Source organism: Neofelis nebulosa, chromosome 9 (genome assembly GCF_028018385.1).
Source record: "Neofelis nebulosa isolate mNeoNeb1 chromosome 9, mNeoNeb1.pri, whole genome shotgun sequence".
NCBI classification, from domain to species: Eukaryota; Metazoa; Chordata; class Mammalia; order Carnivora; family Felidae; genus Neofelis; species Neofelis nebulosa.
In genome coordinates, this window is record NC_080790.1 from 34,894,445 (window position 1) to 34,912,879 (window position 18,435).

The 18,435-nt window shown below is 39.4% G+C and overlaps 1 protein-coding gene across 1 annotated transcript in view; it reads left to right on the top strand.

The window, feature by feature from the left end:
- Window positions 1–891: 891 nt before the first annotated feature.
- Window positions 892–18,435, top strand: part of EML4 (EMAP like 4) — a 162,372-nt gene continuing 144,828 nt past the window's right edge. The window contains exon 1 of the mRNA XM_058683166.1: window positions 892–1,191. Coding sequence (XP_058539149.1) covers window positions 1,167–1,191 — 25 coding nt within the window. The 5' untranslated portion in view covers window positions 892–1,166. The remainder of the gene's footprint in view (window positions 1,192–18,435) is intronic.

The window sequence follows — 18,435 nt, forward strand, 5'->3', positions numbered from 1 at the left end:
AGCAGGGGAGACAGGAGGACGATGAAGGTTGTGTACATCATTTGGTTACAAGTCCAGTCCTTCCCTTTGCAAATGAATAAAGTGAATCCCAAATAAGTTTAGAGACTTGACGCTCACCTTACTGAGTCACATGGAATTGGGCTGAGAACTCAGGCTTACTTTACTAAAACCCTTTGTTAGAGTTCATTAGTAGGCAGTCCTATGTTATGCCCTGTAAGGGGTTGCTTTGCAACTCTGGTGCAAAGAACATCAGGGGAAGTAAGGAAGTCTGAGTTCTAGCTCTGCTTCGACCAGGCTCCATGACCTTGGGCAGATCACGTCCTTTCTAAGGCTCAGTGTCCTCCCTGAAAAGGAGGCAAGGGTCTTGTCCAGCACTAACATTCCTTGTCTCCAGTTTGTCTTGAGCCCTAGCATTGGTGGTGGCCTTGAGTTAGGAACACTTGCCCCATATATCCCCTACTGGGACAGAGGGAGAACCCGAGGAAGGGAATCCTCCCACATCTTGGTTGCCTCCTTGGTGTCCTCGTAGGACCCACGGGGTTACCACCTTTTGTCCAAGGGGTTCTAGACTTGGGCTCCAGGGGTACTCCGCAGGCTCCCTGGGGGCTACGAGAGAGAGTCCCTCGATGCTCCTGAGAATCTCAGGCCTGAGGCCACCCCTTATCGCCACCTATTCGTAACCAGCTTCAAGACTCAAGTCCTACGCCCTCGGCAGGACCACTGCGCAAGCGCAGCCACTATTCCGGCTCCAGGAGGCAGGAACCCGAGGCCGAAGCAAGGTGAGAGGGAAGGGTCGACAAGCCCCCGCCTCCGTGTTGTCACGTGGGAGGCGGAGTCGGAAGCGTGACGGCGTGCGCGGGGGCGGAGCTACCGCTGCGCGCGGGCGCGGGGGCGGGGCGCGGCGCGGCGTTCACGGCTGCTGCCTGGGAGGGAGGCCGGGCAGGCGGCGGAGCGGTGCGGCTCTCAACCTGACGGAGAAGTGGCCCGGGCGGCCGCGGCTGACTGTCCCGGGGCGGACGGACCGACGGACGACGGAGGCGGGGGCTAGGAGTCGAGCCGGGCGACCTAGAGAGTGAGCGGGTCAGGCTCAGCGTTGGCCAGTCTGTCGGTCCGCTGAATGAAGTGCCCGCCCCGCTGAGCCCCGAGCCCGGCGCTTTCCCCGCAAGATGGACGGTTTCGCCGGCAGCCTCGGTGAGTACGGCTGGGGACTCCTCCGGCTTCTGCGCAGGGTGGGAGCCTTGTTCTGTCCAAACACAGCCCAGGCCCTGCTCTCCACCCTGCCCCTGGGGATGGTAGTAGTTCCACTGCACATGTTCCCCTCGAGGCTGCCGCCCCTCTACTGGCTCTGGTGGACTCAGAACCCCTCCCCTCCCCCATGCCCAGCCCTCCCCAGCAAGACCCTCTCTTCCTCCCAGCGTCCCCTTCAGTGCAGGGCCCTCCTTCCCCAAAGTGGAAACCCCCTCTCTCAGAGAGCCCCCCCCCCCCCCCCAGTAACTGGTACACCCCTCCCATACACTCACGGCTCCCCCCACAGACCCATCTTCAGGGTTGGAGCACCCCTTTCTGAAACCCTGACCTCGCTTCAGGGCACAACATTCCTCCCCCTTTCCACATACTGAACTCTCTTTCAGAGTGGAGGCACCCCTCACCCACGCAGAGGGTCCCTTTTTAGGGTACGGACCCCCATTCCCTCTTCAGGAAGAGGGCACCCCCCCCCTCAGTCTTCACTTTAAATTTGGAGGCTGCTTTTAAGTATCTTTCGGTGTCTGACAACTTCCCTTCTCTCCTTCCACTTCTCTGAACATTTTGCAGTGGTGGAGAGAACTAGAAGCACTGAAGCATCATTTGCTTAATACAGGAAAGGAAGAGGTGCATCTGTGTTGGGGGACCCTCTTTAAAAGAAGAGTGAAAGCAGAAGTATTTTCTGGCTCTGCGAGCATGCTGGGGAGAAGTAATCCTGCCCAGTGAATCCATAGGAAAGGGGGCCTCTGTCAGGGAAAGAAAGGATTCTCCATTTTTGGAATATGTTGTCTTTGTGGAATGGAAGAGGTTATTAAGTAGGCTGCAGTATCCTTCCAGTGTTCCCTTTCACCAGAATAAAGGTAGTAAATTTTGTAACTAAGGGAATCAAAACTAGAGGCTGGTACTCAACTGCCCTATAATCTGTGTCTGGAATTACTATTCTTTGAGGCCATTGGAATCTGGTTACTGTAAAGATTGAGCTCAACTGTTAGGATGGTGAGAGAAACAGTTTCTGCTTTGGCTGATTCTGCAGTTATGTGATACCTGCTGCTGGATTTATATTTTCAGTGTTTTATGTGGAGGTAGTCTGTCTTCAGAAGCCTTTCTTTTGCATTTCTTGATAATAAATCCCTGGTTGGTGAGTGTTCATGGATCAGTGCATGATCTGGCCATAGGCCATACTTTATTCAGCCATGTTGGGATTAGATGAATTTCTAAAATCTAAAGTAAAAAAGTTAGTCGAAGAGCATTGGACCCATTACTGGTATTAAATAGTAAAAACCATAATTTTGGCCCTGACCCTCTATGGGAAGAAAAGAAAAACACACACTAGAGTGCTGTGAGAGTGGAAATCCTAAAATAGGAGACAACTGAGTGTTTCTCTTTCCTCCCAAAGGCACCTGTTGCCCATTATCTAACCTTTGATGTCTTATAATTCCTTACATAGTGAGGTTGTTTCATTCTTGACTCCTTTTAAAGAGGCATCAATTTTTCACTGCTTTTTAATTTTTTTTTTTTTTAAGCCTCATGGGTGCATTTATTCGCTAATCATGACTGAAAGACTTGTCCTATATGTTCACAAAGAAGTGATCGTATGCTAGGGCAAAAATTGAGCATAGTGGGAGATGTTGTGGGACTGAGATATCGCTGCATTGTCGGCTCCTCAGCTTTTAGGAATGGTGGGTGACTACTCAGTAGAAATCCGCCTTTATTTCTTTTCTTTTTGATTCCAAGGACTTGTGGAAGGCTTGCCAAGGCTTCATTTTCTCTAAGTGTTTTGAGGGAGTCTTTCTTACCAATTGGGGGCACTTAAGTTTATTTTGAAACAGTAGATACGCCTTGTTAAATAACTTTATCCCTTCTTATCCAATTCATGAGGCAACTGATATGAGAGATTGGACTATGAAGATGAACCGTTGTTGGGGCTTCACCTTTCATAGAATTTTATAGCAGACCCCAACGGTAGATATTTTTTGTATTCATTTGATGCTGTCCTTGAGTGGATGAGACTTTTCTTTAGATATGGTGTTGATCAGCTGCAGGGGAGATGCCTCTCTCTAAAGAGAGGAACCTCTGTCAACAGAGAAGGAAAGAAATGGTTCCTGGAAGTATTTCTGAAGCTGCTCCTGATGAAGCTAGTTTTCAACAGGAGTTCTGTGCTTTCTCTTTCTGTCCCCCTTGTAAGAGCAAAACTAGGCCCCATCTTAATTGAAACCTCTAAGGGATGAGGGGTGGGGGAGGGGTAATGCTGGTATATTTTACTGGTAGTCTTTAAACAGAGCTTTGCTTAGCTCTTGCCAAATTGCTTGTTTCTGTTCCCTGCAGTTCATTTAATCTAGAGCTTACATTGATCCTTATTTTATCATTAAGAGAGCCATGAATGTAAAGGCAAGCACTTGTATTCTAGAAGGTGTTTAAAACTTTTTTTTTTAAACTAAACAATTCGAAACATGTGAAGTTCCTCTGGGGCCACAAGTATTGAAAGCATTTATTTATTCTCAAGGAGGTATATACATGTATATCTCCTTTTGTATACCAGATGGGTTCTTGAAAAAAAAATGTGAGAAAACTACACTTATATAAGCAGAAAAGTTAGGTGCTTTATAAACAGAATGATTCCAGAGAAGCTGATTATTTAAGGGAGTCTTCTGCTGAATAATAAGATCCATTTGTAAAGTGGAAATCTTAAAATTAAAACTGTACCCATAATGGTTGAGTGTTTACATAAGGAAAACACTATTATATGCATTTTATAAGATGTACAATGGCAATTAAAACTGTAGTGGTTTTTGAAATTGTTGAGAGCAGTGTTAGGGGATTGGTTATGTTATATGTGTCACATTGAAATTATATACCTGTTGTATTACTTTTTGTTTTACATAAAAAGTAAAGGATGCTTTTAATCTCTGCCGCCGCTGAATTTTAGGCAGTTTGGCTGGCAGGTGCTTGTACTCTGGAATTTCCCTTAGGCATAGAATCTTTTAGTTCACAGACTATGGTAATTTAAAAAGGCAGCTACTTTGGAAACAATTTAAAAAAAAAAATTAGGGTGGGGGGGGAGTACCCTGAACAGTCTATCTTGATATCCTGCCTTCAAATTACTACACACACACACCCACTTAGCCCTCCCACCCCGCGCCCAGACTTACTTAGGTGCATTTCATCCTTAGTCTTTTTTAGCATCTCTTTTTCATAACAAAGGTATTTTTTTTAATGTTTAATTCATTTTTGAGAGAGAGACAGAGCATGAGCAGGGGAGGGGCAGAAAGAGAGGGAGACACAGAATCCGAAGCAGGTTCCATGCTCTCACCCGTCAGCACAGAGCCCAACGTGGGGCTTGAACCCACGAACCGTGAGATCATGACCTGAGCCGAAGTAGTATGCTGAACCAACTGAAACACTCAGGCACCCCACAAAGGTTTTAATTTTAAGACTTTTATCTTGGAATTAGCCTAGGGGTTTGTCAGTACTTATACTTAAAAAAAAAAAAAAAAAAACAAACCTGTAGTTAACCATATCAGTTTTAACTTTCTGCTCCAAAGGTTAAAAAACAAAACTCAAAAGTTTTTAAAAATAAAAATGTCAGTAAATGAAAGTAGGGTTAGTATCTATAAGAAATCTTACATTTTGGGACAGGGTATATGAACAAACAATAGCAGTGTGCTTCCATTTATTAAATATTTTAAGAAAACAATCTTAACATCACAATATTAGAACTATTTTCATCTCATATATACTCTTAAACAGTGCAGTATGTGATTTTTAAGTATTAATCTAGTCTTTTTTTTTTTTTTTTTTAAACTTTTTTTTTAACGTTTATTTATTTTTGAGGCAGAGAGAGACAGAGCATGAATGGGGGGAGGGTCAGAGAGAGAGGGAGACACAGAATCAGAAGCAGGCTCCAGGTTCTGAGCTGTCAGCACAGAGCCCGACGCGGGGCTCAAACTCACGGACCGTGAGATCACGACCTGAGCCGAAGTCGGGCGCTTAACCGACTGAGCCACCCAGGCGCCCCAGTATTAATCTAGTCTTAAGCACTGTTTATTCACATAAAAATGTTTCTCATACAATATTGGGGAACTTTTTATTTATTAGTTGTCTCTTGAAGGGCTTAAAATAGGCTTAAGTTATATAAGAAATGAATAGTAACTCTTACATGGTTACTACAACATCTGTGACATGAGCTTAGAGTATTTCTTAGTATGCATGTGGGTTAGTACCTGTTTTGTGACCAGTACTGTACTTGGTTGTTCTTATGGGAAGGACAAATATAAGACATGCTTCTTGTCCTTTAGGAGTTTACTCTCTGGTTTTAAATAGATACCCAGAGATGTTTAAGCATGAGGAAGGACCAGAAATGGGACTAGAGAGGAGAAACACCATTTAGAATGCTGTGCTATGTATAAAGCATGTAACTTCCGAGACAGAACATGTGGAGATTGCTAAATGTACCTCTATAGAGCCTGGCTTTTTAAGACAATGAAATAATTTATTTAGCTGTCCAAATACAGGGAGTGAAATTACTAGATCTTTTCCACCTTATGTTTGAGTAACATGTAGGAAAAGTATTGTCTTAATTTTATGTCTAGGAGTCTATTTCTATAGCATGTAAAACTTCAGTATTCCTAAGAAATTTGAGAAGAACATTTTTATTTTGAAATGGGTAGGTTCTAAGACTTTTAATAAGTCTAAGGAAGTAATCCACTTCAGCTATAACCTCAGTATGGAAGATTCTCAAAACTGGAGTTTATTTCTGTATCTGTGTATGATCTCTTGTCCTGTAATTTTAGCTCTCTCAGACTATTATAATGTCTTAAGATTGCATATTGCTTTATAATTTACAAGTACTTTATCTCACTTAATCTTCACACTAATCTTGGGAGAGAAGAAATTATTCTCCTTTTATAGATGAGGAAACAGGTTCAGAGAGTTTGTGATTTTTTAAAAAAAGACTATTTGAATCCAGGTGTTTCTTTTTCCTTTCTTACTTTTTTTTGGGGGGGTGGCTAATTTGTTGACTTTATATCCAGTGAAAACACAATACAAAGAAGAAAGAAAAATAAATGATCTTTCCTTTAGCTCATCTGTATGCAGCCGATGTTAACATGTTGATATACTTGTTTTTAGTCTTTTTCTATGCCTAATTTTTTTTTTTTTAATGTTTATTTATTTTTGAGAGACAGAGAGCAAGAGCGAGCAGGGAGGGTCAGAGAGAGAGGGAGACACAATCCGAAGCAGGCTCCAGGATCTGGGCTGTCAGCACAGAGCCAGTGCGGGGCTTGGACTCATGGACCGCAGGATCATGACCTGAGCTGAAGTCGGACGCTTAACTGACTGAGCCACCCAGGCACCCCTCTATGCCTAATTTTTTACACAGTTAAAATCATACTATAGATCCAGTTTTGTTGTGTTTTTGTTTTTTTGCTTTTTTTGGATACTGACCATTTTTTTCCACTTGAACTCCGATTTTTCTTTTTCTTTTTTTTAAAGTTTATTTTGAGAGAAAGTGCAAGTGGGGGAGGGTAGAGAGCCGGGAGAGAGAATCCCAATCAGGCTCCACACTCTCAGTCTCAGCATGGAGCCAATCTCAGGGCTCAAACTCACAAACTGTGAGATTATGATCTGAACCTAAACCAAGAATGGGACACTTAACTGACTGAGCCACCCAAGTGCCCTGAACTCTGATTTTTCTGATGGAGTTCAATATTCTTTTCTGTACCCTACTACTAACTCTTTATAACCTACTCCTGCATCTAACATATCCTGAATCTGAACTCCTCTTCCTCTAAATCAGCTTCTTTTCCTTATTATCCATTGTCTGTATCATCCAGCCTTGAAATATCAGAACCATGTTTGATCCCTTGCCATTTTTGCCTGCCACATTAAAATGTCTTCTGGGACTTTTCAATTCTTGTCCCCTTTTCTCATCCCTTGCTTTCCTTTTCCCCAGCTACAGTTCAAATACTTAATTATTCCATGTTTGGATTATTGCATAGCCTAAAGAATTTCCACCTTGTCCAGTTTATTTTATATGGAGTCGGAGGAGGGGGGCTTCAGGTTAATATTCCTAAGGCAATGCTATGATTGTGCCATTCACTCTCTCCGCTTCATTGCCCTGATGACCGAATTCAAACAAGTTAGCCTTGTTCTCTAGGTCCTCCATTATCTCCTTGTACAGTCTTAAGCTCTGGCCAAAGATGACCTGTGTCTTGTTCCCCAAATTTTGGTGCTTTTTCATCCCTGTGACTATTTCTCAGTACCCTTCAAGGCCCAACTCAAATACTGTTTCCTTTCTAAATGCCTTTCCTTGTTTGTTCCCTTTCATTCATTCCCAGCCCAAAGTAGTGAACTCTTATCCTAAGAGCATTCTTAGGGGACTTATCACGGGATATTTCTTCTTATAAGGTAGAAATAATTATGACGAGTCTTAGAATTATTATTAGTTTCTCCAGCCAAATTATAAACCCGTTGAAGACTAACACTCTTGTGTGTCTTTGAAAGCTCACAGCACAACATTGGAGATTTTATGATCCAGCAAAATGTGGGGAAAAAATTAGGGGACCAGTATATGATGGACAACTTACAACCTTCACTTTCACCATTGTTTCATAAAAGAAAGAGCTTTTGAAGATGAAAAAATTATATACAATCTCAGAATAGAGTCCTTTAAAAAAATCACTCATTGTGTTCTTATTTTTCTTGTTTCACCTGAAGTGAGTGAAAACTTTGTCCCAGACTTTGTTGGGAATCTAATCTGGTAAAGAACTCCATGCCAGGTTCTAGGGTAACGTTTTTCTTTCTTTAAAAAAAAATTTTTTTTTAAATATTTGTTTATTTTTTGAGAGAGAGAGCGTGGGGGGGGGGGCAGAGAGACACACACACACACACACACACACACACACACACACACACACAGAATCTGAAGCTGAGCTGTCAGCACAGAGCCCCGACACCAGCCTTGAACTCACAAACTGCAAGATCATGACCTGAGCCTCAGCCGCTTAACCCACTGAGTCACCCAGGCACCCCTAGGGTAGTGTTTTTCAAATGTAGGTCTTGTGCATGACTTATAATTATGGACTTAGAAATTTATTTGGGATCAAGACCAACATTGAGAAGAAAAAGGAGGAGGAGGAAAAAAAAAGATTATAAGATATCAATGCTTCACATGATATCGCTTCAAGAAGCTTTTCATTTCGGTTGTGTATGTTTGCTGTAGGTTGCAGTGTAAAATTTATTTCTTACTATGGGTCACAGTCAGATGAAATATATACTTTTAGTGGCTGATCCTGATCTTTGAGAGACTAGGTGAGAAGGTTGACATCCATATGAAAAGTTGGATGAACATCAGAAGTGGTTGTAATGAACTGTGTGCTCTGTTTTCCAAAAGTTTTTAGGATCTGGATATAATGATTGGAATATAGTTAGTATCAATAGCAGTAAAATATATCTATAGTTCTAGAATCAGTGTAATTCAGGCAAACTCAGTATGTAGAAATATGGTTTTATAAAACTGTTAGGCTAGGGTATATTTTTTACTTTGCAGAAGGATTCACCATGTTGTGTTTTTTTAGCTTTCCTGATGAAGTTGTTTGTGTCTTGACTGGTTCTCCACCTCAGGAGATATTTGAAATCTATCCAGTCTTTGGTGGCGGGGGATGCCTAGGCAGCTCAGTCAGTTGGGTGTCTGACTCTTGATTTTAGCTCAGGTCATGATCCCAGGGTTGTGGGATTGAGCCCCATGTCAGGCTCTGCAGGGAGTGAGCATGGAGCCTGCCTTAAGATTCTCTCTCCTTCTCTCTCTCTCTCTCTCTCTCTCTTTCTCTTTCTCTTTCTCTCTTGTCCTCTTTCTCTGCCCCTCTCCCCAGCTCACCTCTCTCTCTCTCTCTCTCTCTCTCTCAAAAAAAAAAAAAAATGTATATTCGGTCTTTAAGGCATGGCTCAAATACATTTTTTTCCTAGAAGCTTGGCCTAATATTCTAGTCTTGCACTCAAACCATTGTATTGATGCTCCTAAAGTAGAGGAAGTGAACACTACACCTGAGGGACCTGGGAGTATAGCCAATCATTGATAGATAACTAAATCTAAGGCGATATTTGATGAGGAGCAGGTTGTTTTGCATAGTCTTAAATATCTCCCCATATATTGCTCTTTAATTTCAAAGGGGGAAAAATAGTAACTCTATACTCTACACTCTATAGTGGTGAAATCAGACACTACCTTAAGCATGTGATCAAAATGAATAGCACTAGTGGACATCGTGTGCCTCTGAATATAATGTCCTGAGAACAAATCATTTATGTAGTTCTCCATCCACGAATGGATAACCTGAATCTAATCTTGAGTGAACTCTGAATTGGGAAGCATGCTATTTTTTTTAAATGGTGGAAAGACTGGTTTTGTGGTTTTTTTGTTTGTTTGTTTTTTTAATTACACAAAGAAAGGCTGTGGAATGTTCAGATTAAAGGAGAGTAAAGAGACATGACAGCTATTGCAATATGTGATCCTAGACTGGATCTTACAGTAGAAGGGAAAATGCTATAAAGGGTATCATTGGATCATTTGGCAAAATTGGACTATGGATGGTAGATAAGATAAAATTGGACTGCAGATGGCAGATTAGATAAAAACCTTTACTGAAGGTTTTCACTATCCTAAGGTTATGGAAGGGAGTATTTTTTTTTTTCCTTAGGAAACACAGAAGTTTTTAAGGATAAAGAGCCATGGTATATGTAAGTTATTCTCAAATGGTTCAGAAAAAGTTATGTAATATGTATGTGTGTTTTTTATATGTATATCTGTATTTGTAATGCATGTGCATAATCACGTATATGTATATGCAAGGAGGGAGGAGGCTCATGTGCGAATAAAGATGAGTAAAATGTTAACAATAGGTGAAATTGGTAAAAGCTGTATGGCTATTTTTTGTGTTATTCTTGTTCTTATAGCTTTTCTGTAAGTTTGAAATTACTAAAAAATCATATGAACTTTGCATTAAATTCCATAATACAGCATTTTAAAAGTATAGAAATGTCTCCTCTCTCTGAAAATTCCAGGCAAACTCATGGGATAAAACTGTGGCTGTAAGAATATGTTCCATGTATATCATGTGGTTTCCTTTTATCCCTAGGTCTCAGTTTGAGAAACATGCCTTTGGGCCTGAGGCAGCTGTGGTTCAAATTTAGCCGACAGACATGTTTTGTTTGGCACTTTTGAGTGTTTTAAAAATTGGGAAATTTCACATAAAAATCTGGGTCTCTGGTTTCTCTTGAAAAAATGGAATGATCTTGCCCTTGTGGGCTTGCATTCCACATGATCTATATATGCACGAAGTGGTATGTCAGATAAGCAGCCTCAGTCCTTACCTTACACCTAGCTTGTTTCAGGTATTTTATTGCCTGACCTCTGTAGGCATGTATTTGCAACATTACTCTAGCCCAAGAGGTGGTGGGGTGTCGGTCTTCATGCTCATAACATTTTGAGAATTTAGTTGTTGAACTTAATTATATATAACTTTAGGGGCACCTGGGTTGGTTGAGTGTCTGACTTCAGTTCAGGTCATGATTTCATAGCTTGTGGGTTCGAGCCCCATGTCGGGCTCTGTGCTGACAGCTTGGAGCCTGCAGCCTACTTCAGATTCTCTCTCTCTCTCTCTCTCTCTCTCTCTCTCTCTCTCTCTCTCCCCCCCCCTCTCCCTCTCTCCCTCTCTCTCCCCCTCCCTCCCTCCCTTCCTCTCTCCCTCCCTCCCTCTCTCCCTCTCTCCCCCTCCCCCCCCCCTCCCCCCTCCCCCCCCTTCCCCCACTCATGCACACTCTCTCACTCTCTCAAAAATGAATAAACATTAAAAAAATGTTTTATATATAACTTTATATACATCCTATAAACAAAGTCATTCTCCTACATAACCATTCTACAGCTAAGAAAAGTAGGAAATTAATATTGATACATTACTACTATCTAATCCTCAGACCCATTCAAATTTTGCTAATTGTCTTAATAATGTCTTTTATAGCAAAAAGATCCAGTTCAGAATCAAATATTGCATTTAGTTGTCATGTCTCTTTAGTCTTCTAGTTGTCTAGTCTTTTCTTGGGTTTTATGATCTTGATACTTTATAAGATTATAGGCCCGTTGTTTTGTAGAATGTTCCTTAATTTGACGTTTCCTCCTGATTCAGTTCAAGCCCTGCATCCTTGGCACAAATGCCACAAAGGTGAAAAACTGTATTTTGTTTCATTGCATCCTGTCACGTGGCGCATATCTTTGAAATGTACTATTACTGATGACCACTTTGATCATTTGATTAAGGTGTTGTCTCTGCCTGGCTTCTGCACTGTAAAAGTACTTAAATTTTTTTTGTTGTTATTAAGTATTTTGTAGGAGGTGCTTTGAAACTTTGTAAATATCCTGTTCCTCATTGGACTTTCAGTTTATTGGTTTATTTATCTCTGTATGGACTCAGGTATCCTATTTTTTTCAATGGGTTCTAATCCATTATTTATTTTGATGCTCACATTGGCCCCATTTTGGCTAGTGGATGCCCATTCATGCTAGCTTCTGCATTCTTTTGATATGTTCCCATCATTCTTTAGAGGACTTTCTTGCTTTTTGACATAATGAGATGATGTGGACATAAAATCCAACCCATAACAACATGCATATCTATTTTATATAATTTTTAATAGGGTTCAGATGAGAGTTTGAATTGAGTCTTTAGTTAGCTAACATTTTTTATGTTTTTTAGTAATTTGTAACTGCATAGTGTTTTATCTTACACCTAAAAATTGTGTCAAACCATAGACTAGGTCATTAATGTAAATTAATTTGAAGATATTTGTTAGTGGGAAGTCAGGATTATATTCATTACTATTCTGTAGTATTACTATTACTGTGTTTCAACAGTTGGCAATTATCTTGGAGCAAAGTACTGTTAGGTGCTGTGTATGTTAGGGGGGTTGGGTGAAAGAAAATCTATTTAAGCAGCAAAATCAACCATGTTTTTTTCCTTTACAAAATTGTGATCAATCTTTCCTTCTCAGCAGGTATAAATATAAACTTTAATGCATTGTATTCATTATTTGGACATCTCATCTCCTTAAGCTGTGTATCTAGAGCATAATTTAACTTATTCTTGATGACTGATGGTGGTTATTATGAGCGTCAGTCATGGTTCTTTGCTGTAACACAGCGGTGCCTTCAAGAGCTTTTGTGTAGCGCTGTTTGTTCCATATCCTAAATGACTCTACATAATTATAACTGTCTTCTTTGCTGTTGCTTATCAGCTAGCATCAATGTGCTTTATTGTATTGTTATGAAATCTCACCCATAATATTTGAGTTTGTGACTCTTCTTTCATTATTGGACCTTAAATTTGACAGTAATTTCTTAATATCAGATATCCAGTCACTTTTCCTGAGTGTCTCAGAAGTGTCATTTTACAGTGGTTTTTTTTAAATCAGGATTTAAACAAGATCCATATATTGCATTTGGTTGCTGTGTTTCTTAAGTCTTTTAATATGTATTTCCCTTTCCTTTTTCTTTTTCCTTTGCAATTTGTTAAACTAGACCTTTTGTTCTGTAGAGTTTAATGTAAGTGCTGATTGTATATCGTTTGATGTTTTTTAAGCATGTTTCTTTGCCTTCTGTATATTTAAATTGAAGTTATGGATTTTTACGTATTTTATGTGTTTCAGCATGTTGCCATTAATCTTTTTTTATGCTCAGATTTTCCCATGATTGACCTGTAGAAGCATCTTTAGATCAACTCCTGAGTCCTAATTCTAGTGGTCTTTGCTGGTTTCCTTGCTTTCTGATGTGACAGTGTTCAAACTTTCTTTTACACTTCTTGCTCCAATTTCTGCAGTCAGCTATTTCTCTAAACATCATTCCTTTGGACACGAAATGGTACTCTAGGCTCTAGAGGTGCTCATTGTTACCGGATTGGTTACTGTTTCCAGTCTAGCCTTTCTTTTGATTCCCAATTTTAAATTTGCTGTGGTCTAGGAAGCCAGATAACAAAGCTGGTTTGACTTATGTGTAAGGATTGTTTTGAATCTCAAAAAAAGAGGAATCTAAAGATCAAGGCCTATGCCTATTGAAATTGCATGGTATAGCACCTACAGGGATAAGATCATACTTAATAAATATTGCTAATGTTGGTGTTATTTGAATAACAGGCTACCACATGTTTTTCAGAGGAAAATAATAGACTTCTGAATGAGGACCTTAATAAAATGCATGAGGTTTTTAGTTCACAAACTTGATTTTATGTATATAGATATATTTAAAACATAGGGTTCAGATAAGTATACATATATGTTAAAATTTTTTTTTAATGTTTGTTTTTGAGAGAGAGAGAGAGAGAGAGAGATAGAGAGAGAGAGAGAGAGAGAGAGAGAGAGAGAAGGAATGAGTGGGGGAGGGGCAGACAGAGAGGTAGACACAGAATCTGAAGCAGGCTCCTGGCTCTCAGCTGTCAGCACAGAGCCCTATGCAGGGCTCAAACACATGAACCACAAGATCATGACCTGAGCCGAAGTCGGCCGCTTAATCGACTGAGCCACCCAGGTGCCCCTGTATATATATGTTTTGAATTGTAAACTGTTTATACTTCCAGTATTTTCTTTTGTTAATATTATCTTTTTTTTTTTTTCTAAGATAAATCTCTGGCTCAGTGAGATATTAGTGTACTATGGAGTCAAATTATGCTGTATTATTTTTGTCATATTCCATGAGAATGCACTTCTTTTTCCTTTTTAATTTTTTTCCAGAGAATGTATTTTTTCTGACTTTCCAAAATTGATGACTTCCTAAAGTTGAGATGACTTCCCTTTTTAAAACAAAACTGTTTAGTGTTGATATCTTACGTTTTTCCTTAAACCATCTTCTACTCTTGCATGCTGGTCTCGATATCACTACCTTTTGCTGATCTTTAAGTGATAGTGGAATGCTGATGTGTAAGTGACATATATTAGAGCAAATGACAAAATTTGTTTGCAGTTTTCTTTGAGCCATTTGTTCCAGAAAAGTGTCATAACTGAATCCTGTTGGTGAGTGAGTAGGTTGTTTTGTTTTTTTTTTTAACTTTGAAGGATATCCTGTTTTCAGTTAGTTGAGGCATAGCCTTTGATTTTCTTTGACTGCTTTGAGTACCTCTTGGCATTCATTTTATTTCTTTAGTCTCTCCAGTTATAATTAGTGTGGATATGTTTTTGACATAAACAACCATTTCTGAAATTTTAGGATCTAGTTTGTGGATTATTTGCAATAAAGTACTGGGGAACAAAGTTTAGAGTAAAGCAAGATGATTGGGAAAGTAATTAATATTTGACTTCCTGAAATTTTTGTGAATGAGATTCAATGATTATATGCATGCTGAAACACACACTGTGAAACTCTTCATTTTGGTTCACTAGTGCATACTATAATGGCTAAGTATGTGGGTTTGTGTCTCATGTAGACTACTTTTTTATTTTATTTTATTTTTTGTTTTCTGGTCATAAACACATTCATTAAGTAAATAGAATTTGATTAGCTTCTTTGGATCACACTCTGGGCTAAGTGCATTGGAAAATTGGTGAATGAGACACTTGAAATCCCTGCTCTCATGAAGCTTTTAATTCTGTTGGGGATTCAGGCCATATTTATTCAGGAAATATTTATTGAATGCTTGGTATGTGCTCAGCACTCTTCCAGATATAAACAGAGCCCTATGGAGCTTATAATGTAGGCTTTTAAAATACAAAGTAGTAAGAATTGTGATGATGAAGTATAGGAAGCTTTGGAAACATGGAGGGCTCCTTTAAGCCTCCACCATCCAGCCTTTTTATTGTTTTGTTTTGTTTTGTTTTGTTTCGTTTTGTTTTGTTTTGTGTTTAGAAGCATGTCTTTGTTTAGGGTGTAAGCAGAAAAATAGAGGTCAGGACATAGTAGCACTCCAGCTCTTGGAAATCGCTTAAAGGAATGATATTTACTTTTTTTTTTTTTTTTTTGTCCTCCTCCCATATACCTGAGAAAATGACAGGCTACCTACCAATAGAGACCAGTTTGGTTGCAATTTTCAACCTATGCCACTGTTATCAACTGTGTTCTCCTGGTATCATCCTAATTTAAAGCAGTGAATTCTGTGACTTATATCCTCTCTCTGTCACCTGTGTAAGTAGTTTTCTAAGATACTTGCCTTTTCTGTCTTCTTAAAAAAATTTTTAGAACATTTAAAACATTTATTTATAGAGAGAAAGCGCAAGTTTGGGAGGTGCAGAGAGAGAGAGAATCTTAAGCAGGCTCCGTGCTGACGGTGCCCTCACAGGGCTCAGACCCATGAACCTCAAGATGATAACCTGAGTCAAAGTCGGTCGTTTAACCGACTGAGACACCCAGGCGCCCTGTGTTTTTCTATGTCTTTGTTGGAGTATGAGTCCTGTGATTGTTAGTTAAGTCTACAGTCTTCAGTATACTTCCTTTAGGAAACAGTCATTGATGCTATACTTCATAGACTACATTTCAAGAAATTTGGTTCAGTTGAGTAACTTTTTCAAAGAGGGTAGCAAGGCAAAGACACTAACATTTATTCAGCTGTGATTTAGGAACTATGTCAGACACTTTACATAAATTAATAACTTTCTAAAGGACACAAACATCTTAATTTAAACTTTAAAAAATACCCTCAAAAAATAAAAAACCTTAAGTGTGACTTTTAAGTAAATCGAACAAAACTGAACCTGTTATTACAACCTTTACATGGGGATGATGATTATAGTAATATTTGTGAAAGCTTTTTGGTGACTGAAAGCTCCCAAAACGAAAATCTAATAGATCAGCAAATATTTATTCAGCAACTGCTACACACCAGGAATTGTTTTCATACTGGGAATATGTCAGTGAACAAAAGAAACAAAAACCCCTGCTGTATTGAAGCTTACAGTGAAGGGAGATAGACGATAAACAATTTTCATTAAATTATTTACAGTAGGACGTCAATGATCCTGTATAAACATTGATGTCTGCATTGTCAATTATAAACATACTATCCTTTTTTCATAGAATAGATAATGATAGAACCTGTGTGGGGTTTGGTTGTGTCAGATAAGCTTAGAGAAAAGTAATCGTGGGGATACAAATCAGGTAAAGCATTGACAACTGTACTGAGGCTACTTTGTTATCATACCTGGGCATTTGATCTTATGATAGGGATTTGGAACATACATACTTTTTTATTTTTATTTATTTATTTTACATATATACTTTTTTAGATGTTCATTCTCAGATTCTTAGTCTTTTTGTTTCATCATTCATATTTAAAATTTTATTGTTTACTATAGTATTTTTTAGTATTTGGACATGTATTTCTTTCAGTTTTAACATTTTTTCTTGTGGAAGAATTTTGATTGTATTTCTATAAAATCTTATATGTAGTTTTTTACCAGGTTAATTACTATAGGTTTGTCTGTTTATCAGCCTAGATTCAGGACTCCTATGTATTTACTCAGGAGAATTCCCAGGATGCAGCAGAGCTCTCCAGACAGCTGTTTGTGGGTGGTGGTGATGGTGGAGGCAAACAGTGGGTTGTGTGATCAGGATGAGGTCACCTCTTTCACCTTCTGGCCCTCTTTCTTTCCGGACTTTAACACCTACTTTGGTACTTAGAGTAGTTTGGGCTGTTTGCTGTGCTCTGAACAGTTGTTTGGTAGTAGCACCTATAAGATGATACTAGATGTTTTTTGGACAGAACTCACAGGGATTTGACTCTGTCATGACAACAACAAAGAAGTCATTTCGGTAGTTTGAAAACCACTGATGTGGTTTTAAATGTTTTGATCCACTTTAGGCAATTGTTTTGATGTCTACAAATGAATGTTTTAGCTTTTGATCTTTTCATACTCTGATTTACCCTGCATATGGCCACCAGATTCTTCTTTCAGTATATCAACATTTTGTTATTACCCAGCTTAAAAACTTTTTATCATTTCCAGTTTCTATGAGATAAACTTTTAGCTGGGTCTCCAACCTTCCCTGCCACCTGGCTCCAACTTAACTTTTCATCTTCCACCCTTACTCTACTACCTTTTTGGGGGGAATCTTCTGTGGATACTTTCAATATCCCTTTTTTTTGCCATAAGATATTGACAGACTTAACCATACACCCTAAGAAAATGAGGGAATTTGAAAACCAACAGATAAGAAAAAGATACATTCCTATGAGTTGTATGAGAAAATGTCTTTAGAGCAAGGTGTTGAGAATCGTCTTCTTACCCTGCTTATTAATCTCTTCCTACCTCTTATCACTGACATTTTGTGTAATCCTAGATAAGCCAGTCTGTTATTTTGTCAAAGTATTGTACTTCTTCAAAACTAAGCGTACTCTGTTCCTTTGGTAATTTGGCATTTTTGTTATCAAATAAAATACATTTTTGAAAGCGATCTCTACACCCATTGTGGAACTCACACTCACAACCCTGAGGTCAAGAGGCACATGCTCTACCACCTGAGCCAGCCAGGCGACTCTAAGATACATTCTTGATAGCAGATTCTCACAGTCATTTGTTTTGAAACATTACAGAGCACCTCATTATCATATCTTGATTTTAATGAAAAAGAAGAAAGGGTAGTTTTGAGATTTCATTTTTTAAAAATCAGCTTTTTTGAATTATGCTTTACCTGCAATAAACTGTGCTAATTTTTTTTTTTTAATTTTTTTTTTTTTTCAACGTTTTTTATTTATTTTTGGACAGAGAGAGACAGAGCATGAACAGGGGAGGGGCAGAGAGAGAGGGAGACACAGAATCGGAAACAGGCTCCAGGCTCCGAGCCATCAGCCCAGAGCCTGACGCGGGGCTCGAACTCACGGACCGCGAGATCGTGACCTGGCTGAAGTCGGACACTTAACCGACTGCGCCACCCAGGCGCCCCTAAACTGTGCTAATTTTAAGTGCACAGTAATTATGCCTTGAAAAATTTGTATAGTTGTGTATCCATTGTAACAGTCAAGATATAGAACATTGCTGGGGCATTTGGGTGGCTCAGTTGGTCAAGCACCCAACTCTTGAATGTGGCTCAGGTCATGATCCCACGGTTTGTGGAATCGAGCCCCACATTGGCCTCTTCCCTGACAGTGTGGAGCCTGCTTGGCACTCTCCCCCGGCTCCTATCCTGCATTTGCATGCACAGTGTCTCTTAGAAATAAACATTTTTTA